A 15,694-nucleotide genomic window follows, 5' to 3' on the forward strand; every position below is an offset into this window, starting at 1 on the left:
AAACAAGCTACTCCGCAATGTGCGGAGAAACCGGGTAAAGTCCCTAGATCCAATATATTTCGAAGCAATGGAGCGAGATACCGTCAGCACCATGATTTTCTGAATAGTAACTACCAAACAGAAGATAGTTGGGATTACAAGACGAATGCTAGTAAATTTCTTCGGAATTCTTGACCATGTCTCGCAAAAGGAACAGTAACCAAACATTTTGAAACATGGTTTATATGTACAACGCTGTTTAATTAGAGGACTGAATTCTCGAGGACACGAGACAGCGGTCGTCCCAGGCAAGCAAGCTCGCTTAACCTCAAGATTCCCTTGAGGATCACCTCGGCGCAGGTAAAATGTGGCTATAGATACCGGTTGAGATGTATTCAGGAACACTCTTCCAAGTCCCCCCGCCGTCCTCACAGAATTCTTTTCCTATCTAAGTCGACTTCTTAATAGCCTTCTTCACGGCACCCTCAGCCGCCTCGGCGGTAGCCTTGACGGAGTCAACAGCTTCATGCTCAATCACCTTGGCGGCTTCGAGGGATGAGTGAGACTGGCTGCGCTGCCACAAGAAAATACGAGTCACTTGGACGGCACCCACGCATCCAAGGAAGAAGTTCACAGCGGCGAGCCTATAAAGTTATGTCGTGTTAGCATTGATGGCCGGCGGGTCTGCTATCGGGTTCCACATACAGGACGTTACGGGGCTTGATGATCATACACCAGCGAGTCCAGATGGCACCAGTGCCCATCAGAGCAGCGTTCTGGGTGAGAGAGAGCTTTTCGGCGGGACGAGCGAAGTCGGAGATACCCGCGATGACCAGGCACCACTGTTAGAGAAGAATATGTTAGGCATCGTACTCAGCAGGCGCGGAGAGAATCCTCGCAATATACGGTGAAGTCTGATAGAGACGTTGTATCCGGAAGGGCAGCTCGGGGTATAGATGGTGTGTCAGACCAGGAAATCGAGTTATCATACCTTCATAACCGGGGCCCTGTGAAACAGGAAGTTAGCATCAATTCGTAGTAGCAAAAGAGACAAGCAATGCAGCATGATTCGAATTCTTACCAGAAGTGGACAGTCTTCATACCAACAGGGCTGTTCCATAGACGCTGGAAGGCGTTCTGATGCTCAGCAGCACCGGCTTCGGAGCTCTGCCAGCGGAAGCCCTGAGCACCTGGCCGACGGAATGGCGCAGATGCATTGCGGAACGCGAATCGAGCGTTGTTTACAAAGCGGAAACCCACGCGAGAAGACATGTTGATAGCTGAGATGATGGTTCTGGTGAGAAAGAAGAGGGATGGACCTCGGGAAGGTCGTCGGTGAAGGCGGCGGCGGTGTTTCTGTTGGGAGCGGTAGATAGCGCACTAAAGCACCACACCCGCAGGTAGATAAAAATATAGTCTATAGAAGATAAAAGGAGTACTCTCAAGTAATCCCTATCATCTACTCCGATTAATTATCCCCTACTTATCATCACTCCTGTGCTGTCGCTAGATATGAGGCCTCGGTAGATGTTGAAGCTGAGTAAGCATAGTGCGCTAGTTGATATCGGGACTAGCGGGATTATGGCTGCGCAACGAATCAACGCCGTCGTGAATAATGAACTGCATCGCAGACTGTCCAGCAAATCAATCCCACTGCTCCCACGCCCATTCCCCCGTGGCTCATCTGAGACATCTGTTTTCCTAATACTTACGTCTGCTTGACCATCCTGCCACTATGACTGGCAAGTACGTTTTCACTCAAGGCCTGAAGGAGCTCCGCTTCCTCTTCTGCCAGACCTCCGAAGCGAGCGCGGCCACAAGGTGCGTACACCCCTATCCATGGCCGACTGGAGTTCCAGCCCACTGATCGACCTTCTTTTGTGCCTATAGGTCTTTCTTGAACCGCGCCTACCCGACTATGAAGAAGCACAACCCCCAGACTCCCATCATGATCCGCGAGGCCGCAGGCACCCAGCCGCGAGTCTATGCCCGATATGGTATGACAGAACACACACCTATAAGCCCATTGTGTGGGCTCTTTGGATAAGCGAATCAAGCTAACATGATCGGCCCTCTCAATAGCTTTCGGCAAGGAGAAGCAAGAAGGGTTGTCCGGTGAATATCCCCCGCCAACCATAATTTTGCATCAGGTTGCAATGCTAATTGATGATTCTAGGCCTGTCGGACGCGCAGATCGAAGAGCGCATTACACAATTGGTGAAGCAGGAGCTATAACTTGTTTTTGTTTCTCTGCAGATCTATTTTATGCCCCCCGCGTTCCCACCGTCCTACGCCCATCTTCTGTACCTATAAATGAAATCGAAGCTCATATCCAAAACAAAACAAATCCAATTTAATTACTTCCGGTGATGATTCGATGATATCTCTTACAACGCGCTACTAACATTGCCAACCTCACCAAACCGATACTGCGCCCAGCTCATACTCCCCTCGGGGAACGTCCAGATCCTCTTCCCCAGGTCCTCGGCCGCAGCACCAGCCCCAATATGAATAGGCAGTAAATGCTCAAAGGAAGGATGAGCCTGGCGTGCGTCTGGTCTGCTTAACAACTCAGCCATGGCCTTCTGCCGTTCAGCAGGTGCAGTCGTCACGGCATCCTTAAGCGCCTCGTCGAAGCTAACCGCATACGGCATCGGGGTCGAACTGCCAAAGGCAAACCGCATATCGCGCAGGTTATGCACAGCCATCCCAGACACGATGATCAGGATATTCTGCTCGCGAAGACTCGCGACTGCCTGTCCGAGTCGGTAGTGCTGGTCTGGGTCTTCTGTGTTGAAGAGCGAGACTTGCACGATGGGAACGTTCAGTGGGTTTGTTTCTGGCTCGAAGGCTGCAGTGTCCTCGTCAGCGTCTGGTTTCCGTTTTGATGCAAATTGTCACATACCGCACTTGAAGCTAGCCCAGACGCCGTGGTCGAGTCCGCGCTCAACGCCCTCGGCCGGGATATCGGCTTCTTTCAACAATCTCAGGACCTCATTTGCTAATTCCTTGCTACCCACATTTGGGTACTTCTCTTTATAGTAATGACCTGGGAAGCCATAGAAGCTAAATCCAGTTAGTTCGGGATTTCCATGATTTCGATATCAAACATACTCATAGATTAAATCAGTCTTCTCGGCGGTATTCACCTGGATCGTATTTCGACCGGCCTGCCAATGCGCCGAGAATACCACGACAGCCTTCGGCTTCACCTTGGTTGTTATCTCGCGCCCAATCTCCCCGAGCTTACGGTAAGCCGGGTGATCGGTCTCGTACATGACATTTGGCTGTGGGTATCAAATCAGCTTTTAGTCCATGATAAGAACCAGGATATAGATAACTCACCCCGCCATGGCTGAGGAAGTAAATAGGTGTTTTCATGCTGGATTGTACGTCTGATTTCCCCTTCACTGTCGCAGCTGCTGCAACGGAAGTTGAAGCTGATAGAGGTACTGCCGCTGAGCGCGCGCAAGATCCAAGGAGGCGTCGGAAGCCGAACAGATTGGCGGTGTCTTCCCAGAATAGGGCAATAAGTACGGCCGTGAGAACGGTCAAAAGAGTGACAAGAGCGATTTTGTGTCCGCTGAATGAATGGGGTGTTCGTGTTTCCGAGTCGTTATGTCGGCTTTCGGAAGACATATATGGCTTGTTTCGGATGGAGCTGGCAATATACTACCTTGTAGAAATCACCAAACAGCTCCTATTTATATTGAAATGTTCAGACAAAAAGAAAGACAACTTTTTCCAAGGAACTAGAGCTGATTAATTAGATGCTTTTGGAAGCGCAGAGAGCCCGATCATAAGGCCGAGCATTGGAAATTAATTCAGTCAGTGCGGAATTCACCCGCTGACAACCCATATATCCGCTCTGCAGCATTGGCTCGGGTTTACGGGTATCTCGAGGGAAATCGGGATTTCTTCGTATATGTATACATCGTACGTTAAAAAGAAAAGTCGTTCAACAATCTATTAATGTATACAAATGCTACAACCAGTTGATATTGGCTTCACCGTGTCCATTCCAGTCATACACATCCCATTCGTAAAAAAAAAATAAGGATAAAAGGGGGGAGCAAAGAAGGTAAAGAAAAGAAGAGCAATTCGAGACAAGGAAGGGCATTGGAAAAAAAAGGATATGAGCAAGTAAGAAAATAAAGTAATCCAGCAGTCCATGGGGTAGAAGAGAAGCGTTCTGGACCGGGGTAGAATACATCAAGCGCCGGTCATCATGAAGAGAGATGCATACATGGAAGCCATATTTCAAGCGTGGCAAATCATGAAGGACGAAAATATCCAATTACATGAGAACGCAGTCCCCATCACTCTGCTTGTTAACGGCTGAGCGTGAGAGGCGAGTCTTTTGCATTCGGCTTCCGCCCTTCTTAAGGTCTTCAAGACGCTCACGGGCCTTGGGGTATCCTTGGGCTGAAAAAAAAGTTAGCTGAGGCTAGAGCGAAAAACAGTCAAATGGAGGTCAACTCACCAGCTGCGCGCCAGTACCATCTCTTTGCGTCATCTAGATTAGCAGCAGCGCCGATTCCGACCTCGGTGAAATATCCCATAGCATATTCTGCCTTGGCAAGACCTGCGGTGGCGGCCTTTCGGGCCCACAGATAAGCCTCGGTATCATTTTGCGATAGAATACCCTCCGATCCGGTAAGATACCAACCACTAAGGGCGAGTTCGCTCTGATGTTCACCCTGGGCCGCGGCACGAGTGTACCAGATGATACTCGTGCGGTTGTCAATAGGGCATCCCATCAGACCGTACTCATAAGCAGTACCAAGCTTGAATTGAGAGAACTTGTAGCCCAGCTCGGCAGCTTGATGGAATAGCTGGGAGGCATACTGCTCGTCGCGGACGATCATATCATTCCCGCCAGCGTTCTGATACATGAGGGCAAGCTCGTGGAGAGCGTGCGGGTTTTCCTCGTCCGCACGGTCAGCGGCCCGCTTAAGCCACGATACACCCTCCCGGGGGTTCCGAGCTTGACCCAGCAGTCCCTTTAGATTAATCATTCCCATTTTGTACATGGCTGGTGTATCACCAAGCGCAGCGGCGCGCTTGTACCATTGAACGGCCTTGAATGGATCACGTTTGGTGCCACCACCTTCTTCCTGTCCGATCTCGCAGCATACAGCCACGCGATATGCAGACTGTGCGTGGCCTTGCTTCGCAGCAGAGTGATATAGTGAGAAAGCTTCTTTGGGGTCGACTTCCAGCCCCATTAGACCCTCACCGTGGCAGTCAGCCAGGAAAAACTGGGCCTCAGAATACCCGGCTGTAACAAGCTTTTTGAGGATCTTATGTGCATCCATCACGTACTTCTCCTTGGCCTTGGCTTTGGTTTTCGGATCCAGTCTGCTGTTGTCCTCTACCAGAACCGTCGAAGCCTCGACTAGCTTTTTGACGAGCAGAAGTTGAGTCTTCTGATCAGATGGATTGGCTCGCGCCTGTTGTTGTAGCCGCTGTATCTCTTCAATCGTGACAGGCGCCTGAACCGTTCCACTAGGCATCATTGGCTGTGGAGCAGCGAGGGCTGGGATAGATTCAGGAGTGATGTACTGCCGAACCGGCGCAGGTTTGGACCCTTGATCGTGACCGGGGCGGAATGGGGCTGGGTGGTGAGTAAGAGTATCGGGATTCTGATGAGGATCTGACATCTCAGCCTGGTCGTGGGAATAGCCTGGCTGGTTGGATCGGACAGGGGAAGAACCATGTGAGTAACCGGCGTAATCTTCGTAACCGTTCGACAAATACCCAGCAGAGCCTGGGTGGTCGAAAGCGGGAGCATGGGAAGCTTCTCCAGGAATACCAAACTGAAATCCCGCATTTTCAAACTGATTGGCACCGGCACCGTCTGCTTGTCGAAAATTTGGTTGAGATTGGGAGTTCATAGCCTCCAACCCGTTGGGGGTATATGAGTACTCTTCGAGCGAAGAAGACGGTCCATGGACCGGTCTCTTGACGGGTGTTATGTCCAAGCCCATCTCATCAATCGGGGCATGACGAGGGTCGGGCATGGCATCGAAATTAGGCATATCGGGTTCATCGGCAGCACCAGCACCAGACTCATAATAGCTGTCCAGAAAGTCCTTGGGCGCATATGAAACACGATTGGCGGGCTCCGGGGGGATCATCAATGTAGTGGCGGGGATCATCAGTCCTGGGTCTATATCGTTGGGGGCACGAGACCGTGGGGGTCGCATGCTCCCAGCAGTATCAGGACGCATAAGAGGTTCCTTCATGGAGCTCGCTGGGTAATCTGTTTCTTGGTAGGTCGACTGGCCTGGGTAGAGTGGTGCGCCTGAGTAGAGTGGTGCGCCTGGAACGAGCGGCATCGTTGCGCTTCTTGGTGGCGGATGCATAGACGGGCCCATGGAGTCTGGATAGTCTCTATCAGGTCGACCTGGTCTGCCTGAACTAGCAGCTCGCACTGGACCCATTGGATAGCCACCTCGGCCCCGCCCTGGTGGAGGTCCGCGCGGACCTCCGCGCGGAGGTGGCTGTCGCATATCTGGCCGTCTTCCATCGGAATTCACAGTGTGCGATCTAGGTGGACCCCTGCCATTAATGTCCATTGCAGCCATATCATTCTCTAGCCCTCGTGGCGGACCGCGCCGATCCCTTGGGTCTCTAGGGGCTCTAGGATCTCGTGGGTCTGTGGGCGGCCTCGGATCTCTTGGGTCTCGACTTGGAAAGGAGGGAAAAGGATTATCGAAGGTACCGCCTGGGGGTGGGCGTGCGCCAGCTTATAGTCGGTTAGTAGGGCTTTGAGGTCCCTGTCTGAATTTACGTACGTGTTCTTGACCGCGATTGCGGGGGTGGTCTTCCGCCAGGAGGATAGCCCCGCCGATCATCGTATCCAGGGCCTGGCGGTCGTCCATTTCCCGGACCTGGTGGTCCCGGCGGTCGCATCGAGCGTGGCTGAGAACTCGTAGAAGCATATGATTGCGAACCGGAGGTGGACTGGTAGCTGTATGCCGCATCGTCGTAGCCCGGGTCAGTCTGCTGGTAGCTATGGCTACTCATGCCACCGTCGCTGTATCCTCCGTGGGAGCCATCTTGCGAATATCCTCCTGGCGATGTCACAGAACGCGGAGGGGGATTGCTATATTGTCGCAAAGGCGGCCTCTGCGCTTGATGTTGTTGGGGGTATGACATGGCGCAGGCCGACAAGCGTACTATACAACTGTGGTGATTCGAGTAGTCTTCGAGGGTCGTTCACGGTCGTGCAAATCTTGTGGGCAGTCGCATGCAAGGAGGGGACAGTTCGGTAAACTCCAGGGCTCCAGGGCTGCACTTTGGAGTTAGCTTACTCATTTCACGATCCATGGATATCCTGAGAAGGCAACCCTTGGGACTCCACACTGATCCTTACCTAGGTACCTCGCGCAATGCCAAACAACAGTGTCGAATGACCAACGCGCCTGCCGCAAGCTGATCAAGCACCTGAGGGTGGTCAGGAGCCACACTCCAAAGTGAGTTCGAAGTTCAAGTAAAGAGTAAAGCAAGCGGGGGCAGAATGATTTAGGGGCGGTCGCAGGTGACCCTTTAAATTAAACAAATCGCTTGACCCACAACTGCCAGACACTTTTTGTTTTGTTTTTCGTATTTTCCATGCTTTTCATGCTTTTCATGCTTTTCATGCTCTTCATGCTTTATTATACTTTCCCTTTTTATAGTATCCAATCTCCTTTGCGGCCGTTTAGAGGACTAACGCAAGTGGGAAATAGAAAACTGCAGTATCGTCATAGACCCATATTCCTATTATTATTCTCACTGTCTTTGATGCTTCGATGCAATATACAGCTGTTATACAGTACATCATTGTATGTGAAGGTAAAGCCCGAAAGTTACGGAGTACATGTAATTCAGTCCACTCCGTGCCTGACGATCAGGGGTGAAGCTGGGGCCCGGTATCCTACCCACTTTGTCGTCCTGCAAGCCCATCACAATCTCAATTTCAAAGCCGACGGGACTTGTTGGCATCCAGTTGTACTTCCCTGGTAACTGTACTTGTACTCCGTGATATTAGCCATATTTAAGGATTACAGCTGCTCAGGGGTCCCGCAAACCATGATGACTAAGCTAAACACCCTAGACCAATCGGGCAGCACAGCACCCCTGAGGACTGCCCAAGCTTGTACTCCGTATAACATGTCGCTACCTCGGAAGTATGGACTTTGTAAGTATACATATGTATGACAGACTCCACATCCTGTCTCGGACTACTTCCTCAAGAATGACGGAAAAAGCGACAAAAAGTGATACAAGTGGCACGCTCGATCGGGCAAAGCGTATTACTGCGCCACATCGGCTGCGCCACGCCGCCTCTAACAGCAAATGAGAACCCCGATGATGTTAATGATCCATCGGTCTTAGCATCTCGAGTTATATCTCCCCGAGTCATCCGAGAAACACATCGTCATACCGAAGCCTCAAATCGGTAATCAGCATCCACGCTTCGGATTTACCACAATGTCTCGCGCCGGATTATGGGCGAAGACCATAGCTGGGTAAGTGATACTCGCCTGCATCGTCACAAAAACTTGTGCTCACATTCGGTTCTCACCGTAGTGGCCTCCTCATGGTCGTCGGTGGCCCCGCTCTTGTCGAATATCTCCGACCCTCCGACGAAGAGCTTAGAAAGCAATACAACCCGGATCTGCAGAAGCGCAGCGCCGAACAGGGAGACCGCCGGGCGCAGGAATTCGATGACTACGTCACTAAGCTGAAGGAGTGGTCCAAGTCCGATAAGTCTAGTATGTCTTGTACTCGCAATTTACTCCGGAGATGATTATACCTGCGGTATCGGGCTCTCTCGGCCCTGGGAGTGCATCCGTGGCTAATGGTTATAATCAATTCTTCTAGTCTGGTACGCCGCCCAGGAAGAATTAGATAAAAAGCAAGCAGCTCTGGACGCACAACGCGCACATGAGAAGGAACAAACGCGGACACAACGGGAGGAGATGCGCAAGGAAATGCTGGGTGAAAAATAATCCCCCGACTAGACCATTGCGCCTCGACTATTGATCTGTGATCATGCTGTGTCTGCACAGAGAATTTGATCTATCTACATCTCCGAACCTCCACCTCTCCTGCCAGTGTTTTGATTTCCCCTCCCACAATTGTTCTTTCCAATCTCGAGGCTTCGAATGCCCGAAGTTTCTGCACTATCTGCAATCTTGGATATCCCTGGGCGTATGTCATGATTTTATTGGCTGTACGATACGTTTGTGACTCTTCCCTCATCTTGCATCTACAGCCTCGATATCTGAGGCTTATATCAATGTACAACTACCGACTTCTGAAGAGTTTTTTTCAATATTATAATCTAAAAGCAAACCTCCTTTACTGCAATCACGCTGCATGTATACACACACCATCTAGAGGTTTCTTCTAGGTCTATGGTCGACCGGCGGCCAGGTTCTAGGATAACTGCGCACATGTAGTAGATAGACCACGGCTATCATAAACTACATAGGCATTAGCAAGCGCAAGTTTTAATGTACATTTGATACCACCTGGCGGTAAATATCCCCTAGCTATAAGCAGTAAATGCGTCGGTGAAATACATCATGTGGACATAGAGATATATATATATTCCGAGGTCCCTACGCTAAGCAGGCGAGGCCCGATTTTACCACTCACACTTACAAGACCGGTATTTGAATTGCACTATTATGTATCTCAAAGCTGGATCTGGGTTGGGTTTGTTAATGCTGCGTCTGTATAGATTGTTTCTGCTTTGACAACTGATATCTAGACCAGATGACAGCAGCAAGCAGTACCACAAAACCCATGATTAAGGTATATCCCCAAAGACCAATTTCGGTGTTCTCGTTCTGATCATGACTAAGTCATAAGCCAGCAGAAGCACTACCCTCTCCTTCAGTGGCGAGCGCTTTCTCAATGAACTTCTCTAGGTCATCGATTTCTTCGGGGGTCGCCGAGTGACCAAGATCTCTGCAACGTAGGAATATCAAGTTAGCAGACCATCACAACTCAGAACAACAGCGACCAAAACATACTCGTATTGGTTGAAGGAAACATTCTCTAGGCCAAGTTCCTTAAGTTTAGCTGCCGAAGTCTTGCCAGATGCGAATGGAACAACGTTGTCCTCGAGACCGTGGGCAAGGAAGAACGGCGTCTTCTTGTTGGGCCACCCCTCGGGCAGGTAGTTCTTAATCCGGTCGCTCAATAGCATGTAGCATGATAGACCGAAAACACCACCGAGCTTTTCCTTGCTGGTCACACCGGCGAATACGGACATCGCACCTCCCTGGGAGAACCCACCCAGGATGATACGTGAAGCCTTGATATTCTTTTCCATCTCTTGCTCGATGAGGCTATTGAAGTAGTCGCGGGAGCGGATAATCCCTGGTTCATCCTGGCTTTTAAGGAATTCTTCGAACTCCAACTAGATAGAAGGAGATAATGGTCAGGGCTATGAGTTTATTCGGGAATTTTGGGCATGGAGGGCTCACATCACCGCCAAGTTTCGAGATGTCGTACCACCCAGGCATGGGCCTGCCGAAGTTCTAATTAAAACCTCGTCAATGGATATTCAATTGATGATGAATATGAGGTTCACATACAACTGTGATCGGGATGTCGGGCGCATTGGGGAAGATGAAGGACACCTCGTCGAACTTGCCGCGGCGGCGCCAGGTCTGGGCAAGGGACATCCTATTAGAAATTAGAAAATCATGGTCAGATGCGACGCTCATTGGCTTAGGCTAGGCGATTGATGGGCATTTTCATACCATCCGGCACCACTAGATTCGAACACTGTTAGACTTGATACTAGCGTTTATCTTCCAGCGATACACTTACCTATCTCCCAGCCCGTGGGCCATGATGACAGTGGCAGTGTGCTTCTTGAGCGCCGGAACAATGTAGGGGCCACGAGTCATATTGAAAGTTGATAGTTATATGTTATGAGATGTTAAGAAGAAGGTTGGGAAAGGTCAGACTGTAGATTCCCCATGATTCTGCCGCCGATGTTATCGCCCTCTCACCGCCCACCTGATAACAGCATCCGAAGAGCGCTCCCGATAAGTCTATGGATGCACTATTAAACATTAAAAAGTCGATACCTAAGCAAGAATGATCCCCATTGATCACGCCACGTCAAGAGAATATAGGTCCTGCTTGGTCGATTCTACGATCTCATTGATGAGATCAGCTTCCACAACCCCTTGCTGCCAAGAGACAGCTAGCACCAAACACCCATCCCCCCCAGTAACAGCCGACACCTCAATGGCATTACCCATCACACTGGCACACTGGGAAAAAACCATCCCCTTGATAGAAGGTAGGTCAGAATTTGTTTGCGGGTCCAAAACGCCGATATTCGACACCTCAAAGCTCTTATCACGGTCCTTGCCAACCTTGGACAAACACAATTCCTCCTGAAAATTATCGACAAACTGAAGCAGACTCGTGCTAGCATTTTTCCCTTTCATTTTCAGGACAGAATGAATCGTCTTACGAGACCGTCTAGCCTCTGCCCATGGGAAGCCTTCAGACGGTGCGACTGTCGCCCGGGAATAGGTCTCTTCGTAGTCCTGGACCCAGACACCCATTGATTCATCAGCGATAAAATCTGGCAGCCAGCGCCGGCTCGAGAGCGCGCCGGTGCAGGCGAGCCGCGTGAACTCAGGCGGGATGTGTGCGAAGATAGAGCGAGCGACAATCGTCTGCAGAAGTGCCGTGATTGTCGTACTCTCTTGTCGACATCTGTCTCTTACTGCCTTGACAAGGAGTCTGGAGAATGGCACGAGCCGCAGGCGGGTTTGAGTGGGGAGTAGGACCTTGGAGCCAGTCCATAGACCTGTGGGTCGTCGGGAGTATACTTTTTCCTGGATTATTTTCTTCGCAAGATAGAATAAGGAAAAAGACATTGGGTGCACTTCCTCGATATTTGGCAAGAGAGGGAGGTTCGGAGACTTGACGATGGATATAGTCTGGTCCGAGGACTCCGTTACGCCTAGGGCTCGTAGGAAGGTCCGATGGAAGGCTTTCCCGGATGTTCCATCGCCAATGGCGTGGTGATATACAAATGCCACAGTAAATTGCCGCTCATCTTCTATATCTAGAAGGACAGAGACTCTCCAGAAGGGATTTGGAGCCCTGAAAGGCGTGTTATGCTCGGTCGCAAGCAAGGTTTGCAGGTCAAGATCCGGGGTAGGCTCGCCATCAGCTTCGGTACTTAACAAGCCTGGTTTTCTGTCCTGGAAAGACACAACTTGGTCAAGATCAATTTCTGGCAGCCGTACGAAATAGGGGTCTTGTGTGTCTTCGTCCGCCACAATGGCGGATAGCGACGGATGTTCCGCGATTGCGGCCTCGCATGCCTGATAGACATAGTCTTTGACAGGTAGCACGAACGAGTCTGGTAGGAAATAATTTGCTGATACAGCAACGTTTAAGTAAAACATAAGCTGATGACGTGACGTTGAATATTGTTCCAATCGACCTTACTGGGGTCAGGCATTGTTGACTTTCGGAGAAGGTTCCCGACTGCTTTTGACAGGGATCAGGATCTACTTACCAACTGGACGCAGTATCTCAAGGTTCTCCATCATGGACTATGTCCAGGACTATGTTAGCGATTCTCTCAGTTTGTTGGATGCTCCGAATGTCTTGAGATGTAGTTGCCTGATATAGGTCAATCTACCCGCACACGTGACACTTCATACTATCTGCCTTCCACTGCCATGCAAGGGCGATGAGGAGAATACTGGACTTTACCGAGACTATCGGTTTGTTAAACCAAATACTTCGCGAATGATGACTAGGACGACACGTGGGATTACCATCTTCTGGGTAGACCTGTTCGTCAGGGTATAGCGATTGCAGAGGTCATTGATCTCAAATTGTCAATGTCCTTGATGTACTCTCTATCTGTAACGTAGAATTTGGCATTCAATTTCGCTGCGCTGTCGGCATAGGTGACTGGGAATTCCCTGTCGCGTTGTCGGCCGCCGGTTTCGTCTTGAAGTAGCAGAGGTCAGCAGATGCAACAGAGGGTTAATTGTAAGGCTCATCCTGTCGGAAAGAAGACAGCAGAACGATGAGAACGCAATATTCAGACTACCCCAATCTTCTACGCGGAACATGGCTGGAATATCAGCAAGTGACAAAAGGGTGCATGTCACATTCTGCGATGTGATTAGTCGTGTGAGCGCAACAGGATCGTCTCGTGTGAGAGAAGACATCATTGTTTATTATGCACCGCTAAACTCCGCGACCAAAGACAATAAAGTAAAAGAAACCAAATAATCAGCTTTTACAGCACAGCAAGACCACCGACGAGAGCAGCACCAATAAATCCCCAAGCGGCGGTTTGCATCGGTACAGCAGCACCATTGGAGGTGGAAGTGGAAGTGGAAGTAGAGGCAGTCGAAGTCGAAGTGGATGAGGATGAGGATCCGCTCTGTGCCTGACCCTCAGCAGTAGACTCGTTGGCATTACGTGCAGCAGAAGCCTCGGGGAAGGCGGTGGCAGCGAGATTGGTGTTATTGCTACAGGCAGATGGTGTCTGATACGTGACATCGGAAGAGAACTGGATATCGGCGCACTGTATTGTATTAGTATACCGCAATAAACCGCCAAATTGAGAAGTGAACATACAGCATAGAGACCACCACTTGGGTCACCGTTGGTCTGCACCTGAAGGGTAGCGTTCATTCCATTGGTGAGGTTACGGCCGATCAACTTCTCATTGATCTCGACGTGAGGAAGACAGAATTCGCCAAGGCCGTTGACCTGGAAAGTTGGCGAGAGGACAATGTTGAAGTTGTCTCCCGGATCACTGCCCAGAGCAAGAAGGACTTCGACGGCAGTCTGGGAATGGTGCATCTGAAGAGCGACGGGGAATGAGCCACCAGACAGTGGCAGTTTTGTGCGATTGGAAGACTGGCTCATTCCACCGCAGGGAAAATTGGGCATGGTATCCTCGTCGAAGCCACGAGAGGTTGGATACATCAGCTTGAAGTGTGCGGCAGCCAATGGCACGATGGCCGTGAAGGTGAGGAGGGAGAGCTTCATTGGGAGTATGTTGGCGTATTGAAATAGAAGAGTTGGAATAAGTGTAGCAAGTGAATTAGACAGGAGTAGATATCCTAGAAAAAGTGGGAAAACTCAGCTCTTTGAACCCGGAGGTCTATACGAGTTCTGCATATATGTACAAGGTGAGGGAGTTAGCGGGACTTGAAAAAAACAGGGTCCACCTATAAAGCCCCGTTGGATCCGATATACCGGCAATAATGACCCTTTCCTCTTTGAGACTGCATGATTCGGAATCATCCGACACCGGGATCCTGTTTTATGGAGTGGTCCTTAGGCTCCCATAACCTGAACTTCACTCCCCGATGCTTCTATACCGCGCTATACCTGATAATTATATATCTGCACCTAGGTATACTTTCAGACACCTTCCAATTTCTCGACAATGTCTTATGTCAGATAATGGCATGGACCTGCTGTTTTTGGTAACTCAGACCAAAGTAAATTAAAGCCTTACGCTAGCGCTAAAAGTGGATATTACCGACGGGCTAGTCCGGATCCGGTTAGTAAATTAGCTCAATTGCGCGCGCAGGGCTTAGTCATCTGATTGCATGCAGCTCTGGACCGCGGAGACAGCGAGGAGGGGAAAAAGAGAAGAGAGATTTATGATGAGAGCAATTTAGAGTCAAGTCAATTCTTATCATATTATCCCCAACGCCAGACAGATGCTGCTCAAGTCATAAATAATTTCCACATGCGCAAAACGTATCAAAGTCAAATGTAAGATCTTCAGTGGCCATGCTCATTAGTTTGAATAAAGCGCCCGACCGCCAATTCCCCGAGGAAAGCGCCTCCAAGCACCGAACAGAAATAGCCGATATTCATAGTCATGACGGCTAGCATGCTGGACGTGATATTAGCGTTTGCCCCAATACCAGTAAATACTAGAACTTACAGTAGATAGGATACGCCCACAATGCCTAGGAACAGGACTGCTCGCGGTAGATCAACGCTGAACCGCCAGGGAATTGGCCCATGAGTGATGTTGTGCACAACTTTGACTGACTCTTCAACGCCCTGCGCGGTGATAAGCGATGCAAGTTTCGCATCCGGGTCGGAGTCAATGTTGGCAGCTTCGGTGCTTTTGCCAGCCACAGTGACATATCGTCGGTTGAGATGTGTGGCGAGCCAGTGGCGCTCCATGGTTACTTTGAAAGCGATGAGGCATCGGTCGATGATAGCGAGAATAATCAAGAAAATACATGTGCCTGCAAAGCCACCGGAGGATGAAGGAGTCCATGCATTGGAGAAAAGCGGCGTGTTGTGCGAATTTTCGAAGACCATAGTCATGCTCATAGAGCTCGTCGAGGAGCTCATACTGTGTGAGGTCGAGCTGGTCATATCCATGTCTTCTGATTGATTCTATGATTGAGGAAGGAGAGAGAGTATGAGAATCAACAGAAGATGAAGGAGAAGAGAAATAACCTTCGAAACACGAAGTTACACATTGCCGCATTGGGCCCAACGGTGCCACGGGTGTCCACATGGCGGACCCCACCTCGACCCAAACCCGGGAGGTGAGCATGGATGAGCATAATATTGGTAATCTGCTCTGTTATTGGTGACATTGGTGACCTCGACACCTGTGTGATGCTTAGTAGGTTTCCATCTCATGCTTTCTTCTACACCTCCAGCACAA

General features: G+C 50.1%; 9 protein-coding genes across 9 annotated transcripts; 2 read left to right on the forward strand and 7 right to left on the reverse strand.

The window, feature by feature from the left end:
- Nucleotides 1-427: 427 nt before the first annotated feature.
- Nucleotides 428-1,251, reverse strand: N7518_007974 (mitochondrial pyruvate carrier family protein; the record flags this gene model as incomplete). The annotated part of the gene is made up of 4 exons (XM_057188901.1): nucleotides 428-623; nucleotides 685-821; nucleotides 971-986; nucleotides 1,061-1,251. 4 exons carry the CDS (start codon nucleotides 1,249-1,251, stop codon nucleotides 428-430), a joined length of 540 nt encoding a protein of 179 aa, XP_057040604.1.
- Nucleotides 1,252-1,714: 463 nt separating this feature from the next.
- Nucleotides 1,715-2,214, forward strand: N7518_007975 (L51/S25/CI-B8 domain-containing protein; the record flags this gene model as incomplete). The annotated part of the gene is made up of 4 exons (XM_057188902.1): nucleotides 1,715-1,800; nucleotides 1,870-1,976; nucleotides 2,062-2,094; nucleotides 2,156-2,214. The coding sequence occupies 4 exons, from the start codon at nucleotides 1,715-1,717 to the stop codon at nucleotides 2,212-2,214; spliced, it is 285 nt and encodes a 94-aa protein (XP_057040605.1).
- Nucleotides 2,215-2,366: 152 nt separating this feature from the next.
- N7518_007976 (DODA-type extradiol aromatic ring-opening family dioxygenase) lies at nucleotides 2,367-3,618 on the reverse strand (the record flags this gene model as incomplete). Its single annotated transcript, XM_057188903.1, has 4 exons — nucleotides 2,367-2,830; nucleotides 2,885-3,045; nucleotides 3,094-3,266; nucleotides 3,325-3,618. The coding sequence occupies 4 exons, from the start codon at nucleotides 3,616-3,618 to the stop codon at nucleotides 2,367-2,369; spliced, it is 1,092 nt and encodes a 363-aa protein (XP_057040606.1).
- A 658-nt stretch (nucleotides 3,619-4,276) lies between these two features.
- N7518_007977 (uncharacterized protein) lies at nucleotides 4,277-7,143 on the reverse strand (the record flags this gene model as incomplete). Its single annotated transcript, XM_057188904.1, has 3 exons — nucleotides 4,277-4,404; nucleotides 4,463-6,730; nucleotides 6,780-7,143. The coding sequence occupies 3 exons, from the start codon at nucleotides 7,141-7,143 to the stop codon at nucleotides 4,277-4,279; spliced, it is 2,760 nt and encodes a 919-aa protein (XP_057040607.1).
- Nucleotides 7,144-8,460: 1,317 nt separating this feature from the next.
- Nucleotides 8,461-8,981, forward strand: N7518_007978 (uncharacterized protein; the record flags this gene model as incomplete). The annotated part of the gene is made up of 3 exons (XM_057188905.1): nucleotides 8,461-8,498; nucleotides 8,560-8,744; nucleotides 8,854-8,981. 3 exons carry the CDS (start codon nucleotides 8,461-8,463, stop codon nucleotides 8,979-8,981), a joined length of 351 nt encoding a protein of 116 aa, XP_057040608.1.
- An 861-nt stretch (nucleotides 8,982-9,842) lies between these two features.
- N7518_007979 (palmitoyl-(protein) hydrolase) lies at nucleotides 9,843-10,898 on the reverse strand (the record flags this gene model as incomplete). Its single annotated transcript, XM_057188906.1, has 6 exons — nucleotides 9,843-9,948; nucleotides 10,014-10,402; nucleotides 10,470-10,523; nucleotides 10,581-10,671; nucleotides 10,749-10,760; nucleotides 10,819-10,898. 6 exons carry the CDS (start codon nucleotides 10,896-10,898, stop codon nucleotides 9,843-9,845), a joined length of 732 nt encoding a protein of 243 aa, XP_057040609.1.
- A 207-nt stretch (nucleotides 10,899-11,105) lies between these two features.
- Nucleotides 11,106-12,569, reverse strand: N7518_007980 (uncharacterized protein; the record flags this gene model as incomplete). The annotated part of the gene is made up of 2 exons (XM_057188907.1): nucleotides 11,106-12,379; nucleotides 12,539-12,569. 2 exons carry the CDS (start codon nucleotides 12,567-12,569, stop codon nucleotides 11,106-11,108), a joined length of 1,305 nt encoding a protein of 434 aa, XP_057040610.1.
- Nucleotides 12,570-13,276: 707 nt separating this feature from the next.
- Nucleotides 13,277-14,037, reverse strand: N7518_007981 (putative GPI anchored protein; the record flags this gene model as incomplete). The annotated part of the gene is made up of 2 exons (XM_057188908.1): nucleotides 13,277-13,567; nucleotides 13,621-14,037. The coding sequence occupies 2 exons, from the start codon at nucleotides 14,035-14,037 to the stop codon at nucleotides 13,277-13,279; spliced, it is 708 nt and encodes a 235-aa protein (XP_057040611.1).
- Nucleotides 14,038-14,784: 747 nt separating this feature from the next.
- N7518_007982 (copper transporter family protein) lies at nucleotides 14,785-15,372 on the reverse strand (the record flags this gene model as incomplete). Its single annotated transcript, XM_057188909.1, has 2 exons — nucleotides 14,785-14,899; nucleotides 14,951-15,372. 2 exons carry the CDS (start codon nucleotides 15,370-15,372, stop codon nucleotides 14,785-14,787), a joined length of 537 nt encoding a protein of 178 aa, XP_057040612.1.
- Between the last annotated feature and the right edge of the window lie 322 nt (nucleotides 15,373-15,694).

This window comes from Penicillium psychrosexuale (assembly GCF_028828465.1).
Source record: "Penicillium psychrosexuale strain IBT 29551 chromosome Unknown utg000004l, whole genome shotgun sequence".
NCBI classification, from domain to species: Eukaryota; Fungi; Ascomycota; class Eurotiomycetes; order Eurotiales; family Aspergillaceae; genus Penicillium; species Penicillium psychrosexuale.